The following is an 18,873-nucleotide window of genomic DNA, read 5'->3' on the forward strand; positions in this document are numbered from 1 at the left end:
ACGTTGTCTGCCATGTCCTGTATGCGACGCATAATGGTCATGTTAGATAATGGCACAATCCGAAACTGTTCAACTTCAGATGAACACAAATGTTCCGCTGCAACTACCAAACATTCTTTTATTAAATCGCCATCAGTTAAGGGGCGCAGGGATTCTGCTAAAAGCAAAGCAGTTTTGTAACCCACTCTGAGAGCTGCCTCAGTTGATTTTTCTTCGTCGTCCAGATCATCTTCGGATAGCTTCCTTTAAAGTTTAATAACTTCATGTGCACGATCTGGTCAATCACATTTTCCACGTCCGTAGTCTTTCGCGTGGTTCGACATATAATGTCGCTGCAAATTAAATTTCGTAAAAGAATTCAGCGTTTTTTGACATACTAAACATATTGCAACACCATCTTTTTCAGTAAACAGATACAATTCCTCCCAATGGGGGTTGAACTGCGAAAGCATGGTTGGGGTTACACAACGGCGACTTCACATGATTCTTAACCAGCGAAGTGACTGTTAAGAGCTGATCGTAGTACTTTAAACGTTACACAGTCGGCGCGAATTCAATAGGCACGCTGCGGCCCTATTCAAACGTGCGCGCGCATTTCCCCTCCCTCCCCTCCGCCCTACTCCGCGACCTTGCAGCTGCTCGCGAGCACGTGCCTGAGCAGACGCGAGTACTCGCGCTCAAAACCGGCCAGTTGTTAAGCCCTGCTCTAACGGAATGCTGTCTATTCCCGGGGCCTTGTTTTGACTTAAGTATTTCAGTGCTCTGTCAAACTCTCCCCGCAGTATCATATCTCCCATTTCATCTTCATCTACATCCTCTTCCATTTGTATAATATTGTCCTCAAGAACATCGCCTTTGTATAGACCCTCTGTATACTCCTTCTAACTTTCTGCTTTCCTTCTTTGCTTAGAACTGGGTTTCCATCTGAGCTTTTGATATTCATACAAGTGGTTATCTTTTCTCCATAGGTCTCTTTAAGTTTCCTGTAGGCAGTATCTATCTTACCCCTAGTGAGATATGCCTCTACATCCTTACATTTGTCCTCTAGCCATCCCTGCTTAGCCATTTTGCCCTTCCTGTCGATCTCATTTTTGAGACATTTCTATTCGCCCGCTTCATTTACTGCACTTTTATATTTTCTTCTTTAATCAATTAAATTCAATATTTCTTCTGTTACCCATGGATTTCTACTAGCTCTCGTCTTTTTACCTACTCGATCTTCTACTGCCTTCACTATTTCATCCCTCAAGGTACCCATTCTTCTTCTACAGTATTTGTTTCCCCCTTTCCTGTGAATTGTTCCCTTATGCTCTCCCTGAAACTCTGTACAATCTCTGGTTTAGTCAGTTTATCCAGGTCCCATCTCCTTAAATTCCCACCTTTTTCCAATTTCTTCAGTTTTAATCTACAGTTCGTAACCAATAGATTGTGGTCAGAGTCCACATCTGCCCCTGGAAATGTCTTACAATTTAAAACCTGGTTCCTAAATCTCTGTCTTACCATTATATAATCTATCTGAAACTTTCCAGTGTCTCCAGGCCTCTTCCATGTATACAGCGTTCTTTAATGATTCTTGAAACAAATGTTAGCTATGATTAAGTTATGCTCTGTGCAAAATTCTACGAGGTGACTTCCTCTTTCATTCCTTACCTCCATTCCATATTCACCTACTACGTTCCCTTCTCTTCCTTTTCCTACTATCGAATTACAGTCACCCATTACTAATAAGTTTTCGTCTCCCTTCATTATCTGAATAATTTCTCTTATCTCATCAAACATTTCATCAATCTCTTCGTCATCTGCGGAGCTAGTTGGCATATAAACTTGTACTACTGTGGTAGGCATGGGCTTCGTGTCTATCTTGGCCACAAGAATGCGTTCACTATGCTGTTTGTAGTAGCTTACCCGCACTCCTATTTCTTTATTCATTATCATACCTACTCCTGCGTTACCCGTATTTGATTTTGTATTTGTAACCCTGTATTCACCTGACCAGAAGTCTTGTTCTTCCTGCCACCGAACTTCACTAATTCCCACTATATCTAAATTTAACCTATTCATTTCCCTTTTTAATTTTTCTTACCTAATTGCCCGATTAAGCGATCTGACATTCCACGCTCCGATCCGTAGAACGCTACTTTTCTCTCTCCTGATAATGACGTCCTCCTGAGTAGTCCCCTCCCGGAGATCCGAATGGGGGACTATTTTACCTCCGCAATATTTTACCCAGGAGGACACCATCATAATTTAACCATATAGTAAAACTACATGCCCTCGGGAATAATTACCGCTGTAGTTTCCCCATGCTTTCAGCCGTTTGCTATACCAGCACAGCAAGGCTGTTTTGGTTAGTGTTACAGGGCCAGATCAGTCAATCGTCCGGATTGTAGCCCCTGCAACTACCGAAAAGGCTGCTGCCCCTCTTCAGGAACCACACGTTTGTCTGGCCTCTCAATAGATACCCCTCCGTTGTGATTGCACCTATGATACGGCTATCTGTGTCGCTGAGGCACGCAAGCCTCCCCACCAATGGCAAGGTCCATGGTTCATGGACGGAGACTAACAAACCTACGTGCTCTAAATTCGTCTCATGTTTCAAAAAAGACACCATGGCAAAAAGGTAAAAAAAGGCCTTTTCAAGCAACTTAGCTTGGTAAGTACCCATGCCCAGTATACACGCTCATGTTGAAATTAGAGACATATACATTTTGTACTCTGTCCATTGCGGCTTTTAAAAGAGGAATGTTTTGTGCTTTTAACATAAAGGTTTGGTAAGGTTACAAACACTTTCCTGAAGATGCTCGAGACCATGAGAAGAGCAGGTGACACCTCGAATCTACAAGTAAGGCCAAAAGCTTTTGTAAGTGCTTACAAATGAAAAACAATAACTTGAACATCTTGGCCGCTGGGATCACAGAGGTTACAAATACCAACAGAAAAAACTGAAATCGATTCTTGACATTGTAACATTTTGTGGCCCTCATGACATATATGTTACAGGAAAAGATTCGAGCAAAGGAAATTTTTAAAATTTGCTTTTGAGTAGAGCAAGTATGGGCGATAAAATGTCGGAGGATCATTTCCAAAACCATAATGAAAAACCAAAATACACGTCACACACTTCAAATCGATTTTAATGACTGTATGTGGTACTAAGCTACAACACGGGATTGTTAATGATCGTTTCGATTAGGGGTTGTTGAAGCGGTTGTCATTTGTAAGAAGGAACGACTGTCGGTGGGAGTACTTTTTGCAGACGAGAAATTCACCTTTACAGTAAAAGAATAATTTTTATGGTTTTGAAGAGTTTACTACACTGGATCTTGAGGAAATTTCTTCATTTATTTTAAAGTTTGTTGAGAATTAAGGCTTTGATACGAAATAGTTGGTGGTTTAGGGATTGAGGGCTGTTCGACAACAATGACAGGCCGTCAAACTGGATTTCAGGCTAGGAGTAGAGAAAAACAGCCTTAAGATGTTTTGTTCCCACTGTGGATCACACAGACTAAACTTTGTCGTAATTAGCTTAACAGTGTACGGGCTATTTGTAACACTGTTAGAACAGCAAAAGAAGTTATCATGTTCTTTCGAGGAAGTGTTTTAAATGGGACATCAATACCTACCATTTCGTGTGTCTGCGAAACTAGGTGATCACGTAAATGCACATCAGTCAGGGTATTAAAAGGAAACTCCTTGGCAATAAAGGATCGTCTCAATCGCCTTGAAAATAACAGTGAAAACAATCGAGACACTAGTTCACGAGCCAACCAAGTAGATAGCGCAACACTATCAACTACGACATCTGGGCAAATAAGGAGTGCTTGAAAAAAACCAAGCTCCATGATATACTTGCAGTAACTACAATTCACCCAGAAGTACAGAGACTGCCCGACAACTTCCGCTGTAAAGTGATCCTTCGGCACACTGCGTAGGGTGAAGAAGTGGATGAGAAGTACTACTTGCGAGGACTGTCTGCAAGCTTGTGCCTTCTTAGTGTTCACAGGAAAAGAGGGACAGACCCTAATTTCGATGACAAAATGATTGACTTTTTCAGCAAGAAGAAAAGAAGTTTATGGCTTTATTTTTCAGATAAATGTTAGTGTCACATCATAAACATTTCTTTGCAGTTTTTTTATATCAATACCAGTGTTAAATATTCTGACGTGTTCATTTTTGGCTTGTTTTCTGTATTAAATTATAAGGACTTTGTCCCTAGATTTACGGTGCTAAGTGTTCACAGGTTTCATCAAGGTAGTTAATGAGCAGTCGTGGTAGTACTACTGGACAAAAACTTAAGCACGCTAAATTATGCCATGGAAGAATAGTGGACACAAACACAGAGAAACACTCGGAAATTGTATACATTTATTTAACAGTAAATTACCAACAAATGACAATTTGAATGGTTTACAACGCTTTTCAAATGGCAGTGACGTAGACACGGGACGCTTTTCAAATGGCAGTGACGTAGACACGGAAGGAGCGGCGTAGCCTGTGAACAAACAGCCTCCACGACCTTGCTGATCGCTGCCTTCACAGAATACATCAACACACGTCGGGTACCGGCAAAATCTAGAACATACATATATTTAAAAAACTACAAAACGTACAACATAATTCAAGAACACCTGCTTGATAATTATGTAGCCAATCCTTGGGTAAAAATCAAATTAAATTAAATGGTTTTAAGAACCAGCAATAAAACTTAATGTTCACTAAAAGCGGTACGGCCAGGGCTTACGACCAGGAGCGCGAAAGAAAAATTTTAATAGAAATTATACTTTCTTTTAAGGTGTAATTTTAACGCTTACAACTTCTGTAAAAGGAATTATGGCTCAATGTTTAAAATGTATTGCATCAACAAACACACAATAAAATTCAAACAGTTAAACTTTTATTCTTAAAACAACCAATCCTTAAAGCAACAAAAGCCGTAGGCCCAGATAAATTCAGCAACTTCAAAGCGCAGGTATACACCTGAACATTCAAAGCAAAAATTAACCTCTTGTCCTAACGCCAGGGAAAAAGTAATTATATCCAAACGTGACACTCGCATACACTGAAGTGATGCTTTGTTTTCGACCAGCAAACAAATGGCTCTGAGCACTATGCGACTTAACTTCTGAGGTCATCAGTCGCCTCGAACTTAGAACTAATTAAACCTAACTAACCTAAGGACATCACACGCATCCATGCCCGAGGCAGGATTCGAACCTGCGACCATAGCGGTCGCTCGGTTCCAGGCTGTAGCGCCTAGCCACTACGGCCGGCCCCAGCAAACATATCTCGGAAAGCATGCACAGTAGACGACTAATATCGAGGGTGGCTGACAACTCTGTCTGGTGATTATGGTCGTCCTTGTGCAGTACTTCTACTAATAGACCTTATGCGGCAACCATTGGCTATGACTTCCACGGTTACTCCGCTGCCAGGTGCACTACGTCGGTCAAAGAAGGACAACACGCATCCATCTGCGAGAGCACAACTGCACAACCCGCCGCAGGATGTTACCTCAAAACGCAACAACGACAGAGACACCGGTGGACGCACTACTCGTCCGTTGTCACATCGGGCACTACTCGCAGACGGGGTCTGGGGAGCCTTCAGTCGGGCCGTGCGCGCTCTTTTTTTCTCAGAGCTGCGACTGTGTTGCCTCCTAGCGAGTCGAGAGGATACCGCGGCCTCGAGTGCGGCCCGAGATCTCCGACATTCGACCACGGACCGCCTGATTAAAAATAACTTACTATTCTTCTTTATAGAGTATGAATACCAGTTCCTAGCATTTTAGTAACAGGACAAAGTTTTTAACAGGATTGGAACTGAAAATTTTATGTGACTTTTTACAAAACATTGAAAATGCTCCATACCATCGAGGTCTAGACCCATGTAAACTATCGTATAGGCACCCTTGACTCCTACCAGAACTCTGGCAGTCACTGACGTAGATAGGGATTACGTAACTGGGTATGAGTGATTTATGGCATAGTGTATCAGTCTCCTTATGTGTACTATATTGTAATGTAGCGCATTTTGTTCAATTAAACTAGAGTTTTCCCCACGGCTTTGCCCTCTTATGTGTTCTACACAATATTTCCCAGAGGTAATCGTCATCTGTTATGTGATGCTGGACTTAATTTAGAAATTATTAGTGTTTCAAAAAAGTGCTGTACTGATGATACTAAGTTTACTTTTTTTTTCATTTACCTCCTTCCTGTCTCTGTTTCCATCCGCTTCTGTCATATTTGTCTATGTCCTCCTCTTTTCCCTCTCTCTCTCTCTGTCTTCTCCCCACTTTATAACCAGCTCCTCTTTCCACACTCTGTCCATCCCTCCTCACCCTTCTACCTCCTCCTACCCCTACCTGTAACTTCCCCTCTCTCTCTCTGTACATCTCCTTCTCGCCCTCTCTCTCTGGGATCGTCCACTTCTCGCCCATCTCTCTGTCTATCTCCTTCATACCCTCTCTGTTGTGTCCATCATCTCCTCTTCCACACTTTCTGTCTCCTCTGCGTCCACTCTATGTCTTTCTCTTCCTCCCCTTGTCTCTATCCCTACCCTTCTTTCCGCTACCTCTCTAACCATCGCCACCAACCTCCCCCTCTCTATCCATTCAGGCGATGCTACTCAAGACAACATGAATGTCTTTGTTGGCGACTTACATGTTCATTGCTGGAAAAACTGTTTCTTGCCGCTGATATGCAAGCTGTTCTGCAAAGCAGGTCGATCAGGCAGCTGATTCTGTTCCTACACAACAAGACTGCTATGCAGAACAGCCTATACACAAGGAGCTGTAAAACTCACGTTTTTGCCCGTATCTCAGCTCCTATTGGAGCTAGAAACCTATAAACACCACAGTGCTGTTACTTGCGAGCCTGAGTGTTTCTGCTCCAAATACGTTTGAAATCGATACTGAGGCTTGGCAGGCAATCCTGAACATATACAAATACACCTTGATTTATATGCAGTAAATGGAGAAGATTATAATCATGGCACCGACTTAGTGTATCAACAAGAAAAGTTCGGCAGTGTTTGTGATAATCCATGCCGATGATTCTTCTGGCATTCCAGGAGGCGGACATCGCCATCGCATCGATGACGATAACGTCGGAACGGGAACGCGTGATCGACTTCAGCAAGCCGTTCATGTCGCTGGGCATCAGCATCATGATCAAGAAACCGGTGAAGCAGAAGCCGGGCGTGTTCAGCTTCCTGAACCCGCTGAGCAAGGAGATCTGGGTGTGCGTCATCTTCTCGTACGTGGGCGTCAGCATCGTGCTGTTCATCGTGTCGCGCTTCTCGCCGTACGAGTGGCGCCTGCTGCAGCCGGGCTCCGAGGAGGCGGCGGGGCTGGCCGTGGTGAGCGTGCCGGTGCCGGCGGCGTGCGGCGCGCTGGGGCTGGCCGCCGTGGGAGACGCGGACGCGGGAGGCGCCGCCGCGGCGGGCTGCGGCACGCTCGTCAACGACTTCAGCATCCTCAACAGCCTCTGGTTCGCGCTGGGCGCGCTCATGCGGCAAGGCTGCGACGTGTCGCCCAGGTGCAGCGCTGCCTAAGCAACTACGCATCAGCTACTTAGCTTATACATACACATAAACTGCAGTCTGACATACCAAGGTTACCCACACATCTATTAATCAGTTTAATACATAACTAGTTTCAGTCATAACCAGACAATATTCAGGTAAATTGTGACATCGTAACCTAATGTTTGACAGCCCATAACCGCTAGCAAGCAACACGTTGTCAACAATATTTTCATGCTTGTTATTATGGGCTGTCACACATCTGATCAAGATGTCACAATACCACTGAAGATGGTAGGTTTGTAAGTGAGATAATGTACTAAACTCATTAATAAGCTGTGTGCAACCATGATGTTACAACAATTTACGCATGCTATAAGTGAGCACCTCCACAAAATAAATGGCAGGTTATTTCGGTGACTGTTAAAAATATACACTCTAACAAAAATTAAAAGAAAAAGGCGCGCTACGACTGAATTATCGGAATGTGTAGAGCATCGGTAGATTTGACGTTCTTGTGCAGACAAACAAATGATCACAATTTCAGAAGAAATGAGTGATTTATTCAAGAGAAAATGCTTCACAAACTGAGCGGTGGTCTACTTCTGGCCCTTTCGTATTAGCATATATTGATATGCTGTAGGATGTCCTCCTGAGAAATATCGTGCCAAATTCTGTGCAACTAGCACTTTAGATCGTCAAAATCCCGAGCTGGATGGAGAGCCTCCCGCAATACTTCAAACGTTCTCAGTTGGGAAGAAATCCGGCGACCTTGCTTTTCAAGGTAGGCGCGACAAGGCCAAAGACAAATAATAGAATCTTTCGCCGTGCGAGAGTGACCATTATTTTACTGAAATGTAAATGTAAGCAATAGATGGATTGCCAGAAGGGTAACAAAACGGGGCACAGAATTTCGCCGACATACCGTTGTGCCACGGATGACAATCAAAGGGATTGTATAATGAAAAGAAATTGCTCCCCAGATGATTACTCTTGGTTCTCATGCCATATGACTGACTACACTCAGGAGGTTGGTATCCCACTGCTCATTTTGGCAGCTCCAGACATGTATATGCTTCGAATCTCATTGTCATGTGTAGAATTGTCTTCAGTAATGACTCCAGCTTGAAACTGAGCCCAAATGACCGGTAAAGACACGCCTGCAGACGCCCAGGACCTCATTGTGATACCAACCCTACTGACTCCCACAGTAAGGGCTGTCAACCAGGAGGTATCACTTGATAACAGGACCCGGTTTGGTTGTTATCCAAGACTCACTTATACCACAGCGGGACGTCGACGATATTCTGCGCCCCGTTTTGTTGCTCTTAATTGAAAGCCAACCCGGGCTACATTTGAGCAGGATAATGATTTTCCGCGCACAGCGAGAGTTTCTACTACCCGTCTTCCTACTTGTCAAACCCTACCTCGACCACCAAGTTCCCTTGATCTCTCCCCAATAGAGAAAGCTTGGAGCATATCGGCAGTATCCTCGATCAAACTCGGGATTTTGATGATATAACACGCCAATTGGACAGGTTTTGGCACGACACCTCTCAGGAGAACATCCAACAACTCTATTAATCAGTGCCAAGCCCAATAACTGCTTCCATAAGGGCCAGAGGTGCGCCAACGCGTTATTTACTTGCTCAACTTGTGAAACTCTTTTTCTTGAATAAATCATCCAATATTCTGAAATCGTAATCATTTGTTTGTATCTGCATGTATATTACATGTACCAGTTTCCAAAAAAATTGTTCAAATGGTTTTGCGCACTATGCGACTTAACTCCTGAGGTCATCAGTCGCCTAGAACTTAGAACTAATTAAACCTAACTAACCTAAGGACATCACACACATCCATGCCCGAGGCAGGATTCGAATCTGCGACCGGAGCGGTCGCTCGGCTCCTGACTGTAGCGCCTAGAACCGCACAGCCACTCCGGCCGGCACCGATTTCCTTCCCATTCGGATAATTCCTTCGTGGTGTGTGTCTTTTTCTTTAATTTTTTCTTGGAGTGTTCATAATAAAATCTAGGAATTATTGTCTTGACTGTAAAAACGAGCGCGCTCACGATTCGTGTGTGTGTGTGTGTGTGTGTGTGTGTGTGTGTGTGTGTGTGTGTGTGTGTGTGTTTGTGTGTGTTTATGTAACATCTCTCCTAAACCACTGCATTGATTCCAACCAAATTTGGTACACATCCTACTAATTATCTGTCCTGGGGTCCTATAGGGATCTGATCGACTTAGCTGCTGTAGAAGTGGGATGTGGGATAAGTAGTGACTTACTTGCACAACATGTGTGTTATGCAGGTAGTAGTGCGTATGGGGAGAACTGAGCAGGTAAATAGAGGGAGAAAGACAGAGAGGGAGGAGGATGCGGATAGTCGGAGCGAGGAGGGTGAGATGGACTGAGAGAGGTAGGAGTAGGAGGTGACCTGAGAGGGAGACAGAGTGGAAAGAAGAACTGGACAGACAGAGAGAGCGGATGTGAAGAGAAATTTTTTAAATTTACTTTTACTGTCCCATTCGAAAATGGTTGACGCATGTTTTAAAAAGAACGACAATATTTCCATTAAAGCTCTGATTCCTAGGCTACAATGATGTGCCCTACGGAGCATTTCGGTACCAATATTACCAATCGCTAAGACTAGTTACGACGGCGTATTAATAATGATTGCCTCTTTGTGTCTTTCGGTTTAGAATTCAGTATCACTAACATTGTAACACATTGATCATCTAGTAACTGTATTTCAAGCAATGTATAATCGTCGCATTTTGGTTGGCGGAAGGTATTTCTCCGTTGTAGGGCCATAGAAAACTGACCAGAGGCTCGGTGGTGAAGAGACCAAAACGATGTTACATACGCGTAATAATGTGTTGCATGACATCACTATGATACTTCATAGGCATGCCTACAACGCCACTTATTGAAGTCGCAGATTCGTCAGGAGGTAAAAAGTGATGTTTCCTAACGGCAACACTGCTGAGCTAATTGAAAACTGCTGTATGTCTGTTCACTTATCTACAGACCGTTTGTAATGGACGTTTTAATGAAACAGTGTGCGTTTCAAGCAGTAAATTATTCGCAGCCGGTCACTCGTAATATCGACAAATGTACTGCTTGTTAGTCTTCACTAGTGCGAAACATGCTTCACGGTGTTTTACCTAAGACATCATCCCACCACCATCACCAATGTCAAAGTTACTTATACTATTACTACTGTCACTATCTCTGTTATTACTAAGTAACGAACACAGCTCCCAGAGAAATCATCTTACGAGAATGAACGAGAAGCAGATGAAGGTTGTAATATATTCTTGTGCAACCTCTGGTGGTTGAATAGTATGAAAACTGACCTAAATGTTGGATTCAATATTAGACGTCTGCCACATACACTTCTTATTTACGGCGAATAAACATATGAACTTGTGATTGAAGTCTCACTGTCCATTCTTCGACACATATAAATTACATAGCCAACAATTTTCATAACCGGAGACACACACTGAGTCATTTGTCAGACAGGAATCACATCAACAGGTCCAATCAGGAGGACATTCTTGTTATTTCAGTCAGTTTGCGTGTTAATTTACGGAAAGTTTTCCTGTGTTCGCAGATTGTAAGACCAGACACACATGAGCGAATGAGGTAGCGCAGTGGTTGGCACACTGGCTCGCATTCGGTTGGACGACGGTTCACTCCCGTATATGGTCATCCAGATTGATGTTTTACGTGATATTCCTAAATAACTCCTGGAAAATGCCGGGATGGTTTATGTGACAGGGCACGCTCGATTTCCTTTCCTATCCTTGACACAATCCGAGCTTGTGCTCCATCTCTGATGGTCTCGTTGTCGACGGGATGTTAAACCTAGTGTTCCTTTTTTTACCAGACACGTATGATGTACAGGTCTGTCTCCGGGCGCATCGTGGGCAGCGTGTGGTGGTTCTTCACGCTGATCCTTCTGTCGTCCTACACGGCCAACCTGGCCGCCTTCCTCACTGTGGAGCGCATGGTGGCGCCCATCAACAGCCCTGAGGACCTGGCCTCGCAGACGGAGGTCGAGTACGGCACGCTCTACCACGGATCCACCTGGGACTTTTTCAGGGTAAGCACATCCATACAAATATTCAACGCTACGCCACGTTTACTTCGAATACTGATGGTGGCAGAAATTTTCACTGAATGTCTTATTCATTAATGAAGAATAGAGGTGAAGGGGCAAAGTACCGCCTCGATATTCTATAGATAATTTTACTGCATTCAATCCAAATCGTTTCCATAACGTCACATGAAGTAAGAGAATGTGTTAAAACTTCATAGTGACCCATCTTTCTTGGTGCTTTGCAAGATAAATAATATCTGTAGAGATGTTATCCTAGAATCCATTATCATATTCATTGGTAGCAACGTACACTTTACACTGAACTGGATAAGCATGCATCACGACAGAGATACACTTTTGTCACACAACTATGGTAAGTCTGAGCGTATCCTGTTTGATTATAACTCACGAATAAAATTGAGATCAAACGCCTCCAACCTCAAAACGTTTCTGGGACTTTTCCTTAGTGGTCCGAGCTGACCGAGCTGGAAAACTGTGCAATTAATTTTAACCGCTTTGATTTTACGACTAGATTTGATTTTTCAAACTGTCTCCACATTCAGATAAGGCAAGTAGTGTTTTACGAAAATTATTTTTTAAATGGAAATAGCAGATCTGAACAGTTATTTAGTCAATTCACATATGGTTCTTAATGGCCATAAAGTCCATCAATTCTTTAGCTATACAATGAACACTCTGAATAGGACAATCGTATAGCCAATTAACATCTTCCACTTCGTCGATAAATTAAAATAGACAAAACATTTAGCTTTCTTTAAGCACTTATTTAATTAATAAGAGATATATTAAATATTTACATTAGTTTAGCCAGTTAATATCTGCCGATTCAGGATGCAGCTAAAACAGATCAGATGTAAAACGATTTTAAACCTGAACAGTTCCTTAGCACATTGATTAAACCATTATTAGTTCTGAACAACTGATTAGCAAATACCCAACTTAACAGAACCTCTGCGACTTGTCTTCTTTGGTGCTATTTCTGGTGTCAGGACACCTGCTTCTCATCTCCGCCTTATACAGGGTGGTTCCAATTAAACTTTCGCTACTTGAGAGGGTCTCCATGAAAGACGAGTGATTGACGGACAATAAAAATTTGTGCAAACATTTGTGAAGACATTCGGAAGAGAGATAATGAACAAACTACCGAAAGAAACACATGTTAATTCCCGCATGAGAGTGTAACATTTGTTAATTCCGTTTACATTGCAGCTAGCAAACGTTGCTCATTGTGACTACCATCTGCATCCTCGACAGCCTGAAAGGGAGCTAGGAATCCCATTTCACAGTTACTCCCAACACATTTCGAATGAAGGACCACGGAGTGTTGTGACAGAAATCATGCACTGCTTCAAGATAGCAGATTGCATCCAGCGTTTCAGCCGTGGCAACAGTAATTTCTTCAACAATTTGTAGCTAATTGACCGTCGGTGTCTCCAAGAAGCAATTCCCAAAATGTCTATTAATTCGAGCTTCCGAATCAACCGCGGTGCGAAAGAGAAAACATCTCCGTATTCCTTTAATGCTTCGATACTCTCGAAGATCATCAGCAGTATTGCTTTTTTGTTGTTGATAAAACTGCTTTACTAGCAAAGCCCTTCTCTACTTGTGCAGACCGACTCTGAATGTGTGCAGCTGTAGTGCAAACTGACGCTTGTGTGTCAACCATACGTAGCGGTACGAGTACCGGCACCTAATGGCATGTCGTTAGGGATGACGGTTATCGCTGAAACAACCGGTTTTAGGTTATATTGTTTTTTTCTTCAGTGCCAGTTAAAATTGACTGTTGAAACTGCTCAGAATAACCACTTACAAAAATAACTGATTTTCGGTTTTTTGTTATTACTTCCTGTAATAAACGCAGAAACCGAACAAACCTGAAAACTTTCGACTCCCTGAGTTTTGAGATATACAAAATCAAAATATTAAATTAAATAGGCAAATAAAAATAAAAGAAACTTAGTTCGTCCACCGTCCGATGATTTTCTCTAAAAACAAGCCGGCCGGAGTGGCCGAGCGGTTCTAGGCACTACAGTCTGGAACCGCGCGACTGCTACGGTCGCAGGTTCGAATCCTGCCTCAGGCATGGATGTGTGTGATGTCCTTAGGTTAGTTAGGTTTAAGTAGTTCTAAGTTCTAGGGGAGTGATGACCTCAGAAGTTAGGTCCCATAGTGCTCAGAGCCATTTCAACCATTTTCTAAAAGCAATTAGTGTCTAAATACTATAGAAAATGACCAGTATTCTCCTATTGATTCTAATTCTTTCAGACTCCGTTCAAAAATCACGTAATCGAGGATCATACTATTGGGCATTACGAATAGTCAGTGCTAAAGGGTAAAAACTGAGGTTGAAGAACTCTGTTATTCGTGTTAATTTGAATGTCTTCAAGGGCTGCTAACAGATAGGAGAAAGGCGTATTACTTTAACACAGGCAACTTGTCAGCTACTTCCTACTTTTATCGTAAGCTATGAATGAGTTGTTACATTTTAAACTTTCTACCCATTTGATGTGGGAAGTCTTTTGCTGCTCTTCCCATTTTTAGTCTTTTAAAGCAATTGGAGCATTTTACATCGTTAACACTACAGTTTATAGAATACTTCCAGACTACGGGTGGTGCCATTCTGTATTGCAACTGATGTCCGACGATGTCAGTGAGAAACTACCACATACATCAGATGAGCAAGTCTTGCACACTGCGTGCACAAGCTTACCATCTGTTAGGCCATGCCACATGGTAATTGGTACACTATTGTTTCATCAACGCTGTACCAATTCTTACGTCATGTGTTTCTTGTTCGTTGCTGTCGGCATTGTTATTCTACATCTACATCATCATCTACATCCATACTCCGCAAGCCACCCGACGGTGTGTGGCGGAGGGTACCTTGAGTAGCTCTATCGGTTCTCCGTTCTATTCCAGTCTCGTATTGTTCGTGGAAAGAAGGATTGTCGGTATGCTTCTGTGTGGGCTCTACTCTCTCTGATTTTACCCTCATGGTCTCTTCGCGAGATATACGTAGGAGGGAGCAATATACTGCTTGACTCCTCGGTGAAGGTATGTTTTCGGAACTTCAACAAAAGCCCGTAACGAGCTACTGAGCGTCTCTCCTGCAGAGTCTTCCACTGGAGTTTCGCGATTACTAAATGATCCTGTAACGAAGCGCGCTGCTCTCCGTTGGATCTTCTCTATCTCTTCTATCAACCCTATCTGGTACGGATCCCACACTGCTGAGCAGTATTCAAGCAGTGGGTGAACAAGCGTACTGTAACCTACTTCCTTTGTTTTCGGATTGCATTTCCTTAGGATTCTTCCAACGAATCTCAGTCTGGCATCTGCTTTACCGACGATCAACTTTATATGATCATTCCATTTTAAATCACTCCTAATGCGTACTCCCAGATAATTTATGGAATTAGCTGATTCCAGTTGTTGACCTGCTATACTGTAACTAAATGATAAGGGATCTTTCTTTCTTGTCTACATTGAGATTCAATTGCCATTCCCTGCACTATGCGTCAATTCGCTGCAGATCCTCCTGCATTTCAGTACAATTTTCCATTGTTACAACCTCTCGACATACCACAGCATCATCCTCAAAAAGCCTCAGTGAACTTCCGATGTCATCCACAAGGTCATTTATGTATATTGTGAATAGAAACGGTCCTACGACACTCCCCTGCGGCACACCTGAAATCAGACTTTGGAAGACTTCTCTCCATTGAGAACGACATGCTGCGTTCTGTTATCTTGGAACTCTTCAATCCAATCACACAATTGGTCTGATAGTCCATATGCTCTTACTTTGTTCATTAAACGACTGTGGGGAACTGTATCGAGCGCCTTGCGGAAGTCAAGAAACGCGGCATCTACCTGGGAACCCGTGTCCACGGTCCTCTGAGTCTCGTGGACGAATAGCGCGAGGTTTCACACGATCGTCTTTTTCGAAACCCATGATGATTCCTACAGAGTAGATTTCTAGTCTCCAGAAAAGTCAGTATACTCGAACATAATACGTGTTTCAAAATTCTACGACTGATAGACGTTAGAGATATAGATCTATAGTTCTGCACATCTGTTCGACGTCCCTTCTTGAAAACGGGGATGACATGTGCCCTTTTCCAATTCTTTGGAACGCTACGCTCTTCTAGAGACCTACGGTACACCGCTGCCAAAAGGGGGGCAAGTTCCTTCACGTACTCTGTGTAAAATCGAACTGTAGGTAGCACTGATCGGTATTCCCGTTTTCTATTATAACGGAATATTTCAAAGAAACGGAAATTTTACGAATAAAAATTACTCGATTTTTAACAACGGTTTATTTAAAAACCAAAAGTTTTAGCGCTCTGCTGTGGCTAATTGATACATTTAGTAAAAAATGCACGTTTTACTACCAAGACCAAACAAATACCGAAGAATACCGGATATTCAGAACTAAAACCAGATATCGGATTTAACATCGGTTTTTTTCCAATCTCCACAAGTCACGACGCTAACACTACCGATAAAGCAAATCTGGACTCATTCGCATAAAGTTGGGTACCCATACGGTAAATACTTTTCCGTCTACATTAGCACAAGTAGCGAAAGTTTAGTTATAGAGACCCTATACGGCAAAGCGGGAAATTGCCATGCTTGGCCTTGTGCCTTTACGCATATACTGCGTGAACTAGAACTCTACCGACAAACTTTCAGATTTGGTAGTGCGGACCATAACAAGCAAAAGATGCCTAGTGAACTTTGGCTGTGAAATGACTGCCTTAAGAGCTATGAGCACTTGCTCAGTAGGAGAGAAGTGTTTCCCAGTAGCGAAGATAAACAAGTCCTCATACATACATTTTAAAACCGATGTTTTATTCAGGATTTTAAATATAAATGGTGTTTATAAATTAGTTAAGCAAAAGTCGCCTTTAACTGTGGAAATAGTGCCGCGCGGCATTAGCCGAGCGGTCTCAGGCGCTACAGTCATGGACTGAGCGGCTGATCCCGGCGGAGGTTAGAGTCCTCCATCGGGCATGGGTGTGTGTGTGTTTGTCCTTAGGATAATTTAGGTTAAGTAGTGTGTAAGCTTAGGGACTGATGACCTTAGCAGTTAATTCCCATAAGATTTCGCACACATTTGAACGTTTGTGAAAATGGTAAATAACTGACAGATATATTTAATACAGCACTGAATTCCGTACCTCTTCAACTTCCATTCCTGCCTTACACTGTAAGTTCGTGACGTTCACACCAGGTGGCATGCCCAAATCAGTTATGTCCAACAGTCACAACGGAGTTGTATAACGACGCAAAGTGTGCGTAGAGTTGTTTATGGTTTCTTGAATCCAAATCCACTCCTGCAGTTCAAAGACAATTTCAGTACTAAATGTCTCGAACCACCACCTCAGAGACAAGTGGTTATTAATTGGTACAATCGTTTCACTGAAACTTACTACGTATCACCGAGGACATCGGGACAGGGCCAGCCACCAGTCTCTGACGCAACAATTAAACAAGTTCGGCAGTCTTACATTGGTAGTCCGGGTAATTCAACGAGAGGTAATACCTTGGAATTAAATATGCCTAATGCTGCAGTGTCGAAGGTATTACGAAAAAGAGTTTTTTTCAAACACTGCGAACTGGATATCTTGCAAGTTTTAAGAGAAACTGAAAAAAAGCTACGAGCTGAGTTCTGTGTAGAAACCTTTAAAAATGCAGACTGAAGGTGATTTTCTTAATAAAATTGTGATCAGTGACAGAGCTTACTTCCATACCTGTGGTAAAGTGAATCGGCATAGCCCCCTAACGTTTGAATGTGGGATGAGCAGAAAACAAGTCACGTGATCCAACAAGTATGGGACTCGCCTAAGGTAAATGTTTTTGGCGCTGTAAGCGGTAATAAATTTAAATCCATTCTTATTTACCGATTTAGCTGTATCTGGCCTATTGTACCTGGAAATGCTTGAACATTACCTAATGCCTCACTTACAGCAGGAAATTCGCCAGAATTAAATTATCCAGCACGCCTGCGCATCCCTGTGTTAATGTCGTCAAGCTGTCGGTTTTCTCCGTAGGAATGTGATGAGTTGGACTGGTCGTGGTGATACAATACCCTGGCTACCACGATTACCTGATTTAGCCACAATGGACTTCTGTGAATGGGGTTACATCAAAGATAGAGATTTCTTCCTTAACGTCCGAGAAACATTGACGAGCTGCTACAGTGGATAACACAAGGAGTTGTCACCATACATCAAGACTTCCTTCACAGGACTTGGCTGGAAACTGATATCAAATGGGACATTCGTCGCGTTGCTAAAGATAGTCACAATCGACATTTGTGAATAGACTTGAAGATGTACTGCATTCAGTGCTGTGTCAAAGATTTCTGTAAGTTATTTAGCATTTATCACAATGGAAGCTTACTTTCGTATACCTAATTTATGAACACCCTACATTCAGTTCTTCCGTAACTTCCAAATTTCGAAATCGGTCAGCTCTTGTACATCAGCTACACTTCGGTAATACGGCCATTTAATAACACTGGAGACTATAAGAATAGCCACAAAAAATTTGGAAGGAGATGGAGGGCCAGTCAGTATCCACTGCCGGAAAAAAGTGCAGGACGGTCAAGGACTGTGTTCAGTGGCACCAACATACAATGTATGCACAATCAAAGATTGTAGTGCTACTGATCTATTTATCACGATAATCAGCGATCAGATGGCATTCAGGAGGTCTGTCTGTGCACCTTCTGGTTTGACGATACACCTCACTTGTCAAAAAATTTACTATCTCTTTGACGTTGTTGCATTTTTTTCTTCCGGTAGTATAGCAGTTAGTATGTTCGGCATTAGAAATTTTTCTAAGTAGCCTTCAGTCAAATCATATAGTGAAGCAAAATTTAAATTATGATATAACTTCAGTAGGGCATACTTCGTACAAGTTTAGTTAAATTCTGCGAGAAACATTAAACACGTAGCCTACAACTAAGCTTACACCGCCGGCCTTGGTGGCCGAGCGGTTCTAGGCGCTTCAGTCCGGAATCGCACGACTGCTACGGTGGCAGGTTCGAATCCTGCCTCGGGCATGGATGTGTGTGATGTCCTTAGGCTAGATAGGTTTAAGTAGTTCTAAGTTCTAGTGGACTGATCATCTCAGATGTTAAGTCCCATAGTTCTCAGAGCCATTTGAACCAGTTGAAGCTTACACCGATTACTTTGTGTAATGCTCTTACAAGATCA

The 18,873-nt window shown here is 42.7% G+C and overlaps 1 protein-coding gene across 1 annotated transcript in view; it reads left to right on the forward strand.

Moving 5' to 3' along the window:
* LOC124795343 (glutamate receptor 1-like) overlaps window positions 1-18,873 on the forward strand; it is a 680,176-nt gene that overhangs the window by 582,340 nt on the left and 78,963 nt on the right. Inside the window, exons 12-13 of the mRNA XM_047259331.1 lie at window positions 7,069-7,535; window positions 11,434-11,632. Of these exons, the coding sequence (XP_047115287.1) occupies window positions 7,069-7,535; window positions 11,434-11,632 (666 nt within the window). The remainder of the gene's footprint in view (window positions 1-7,068; window positions 7,536-11,433; window positions 11,633-18,873) is intronic.

The sequence above is a fragment of the Schistocerca piceifrons genome, chromosome 4, assembly GCF_021461385.2.
Source record: "Schistocerca piceifrons isolate TAMUIC-IGC-003096 chromosome 4, iqSchPice1.1, whole genome shotgun sequence".
In the NCBI taxonomy this organism is placed as follows: domain Eukaryota; kingdom Metazoa; phylum Arthropoda; class Insecta; order Orthoptera; family Acrididae; genus Schistocerca; species Schistocerca piceifrons.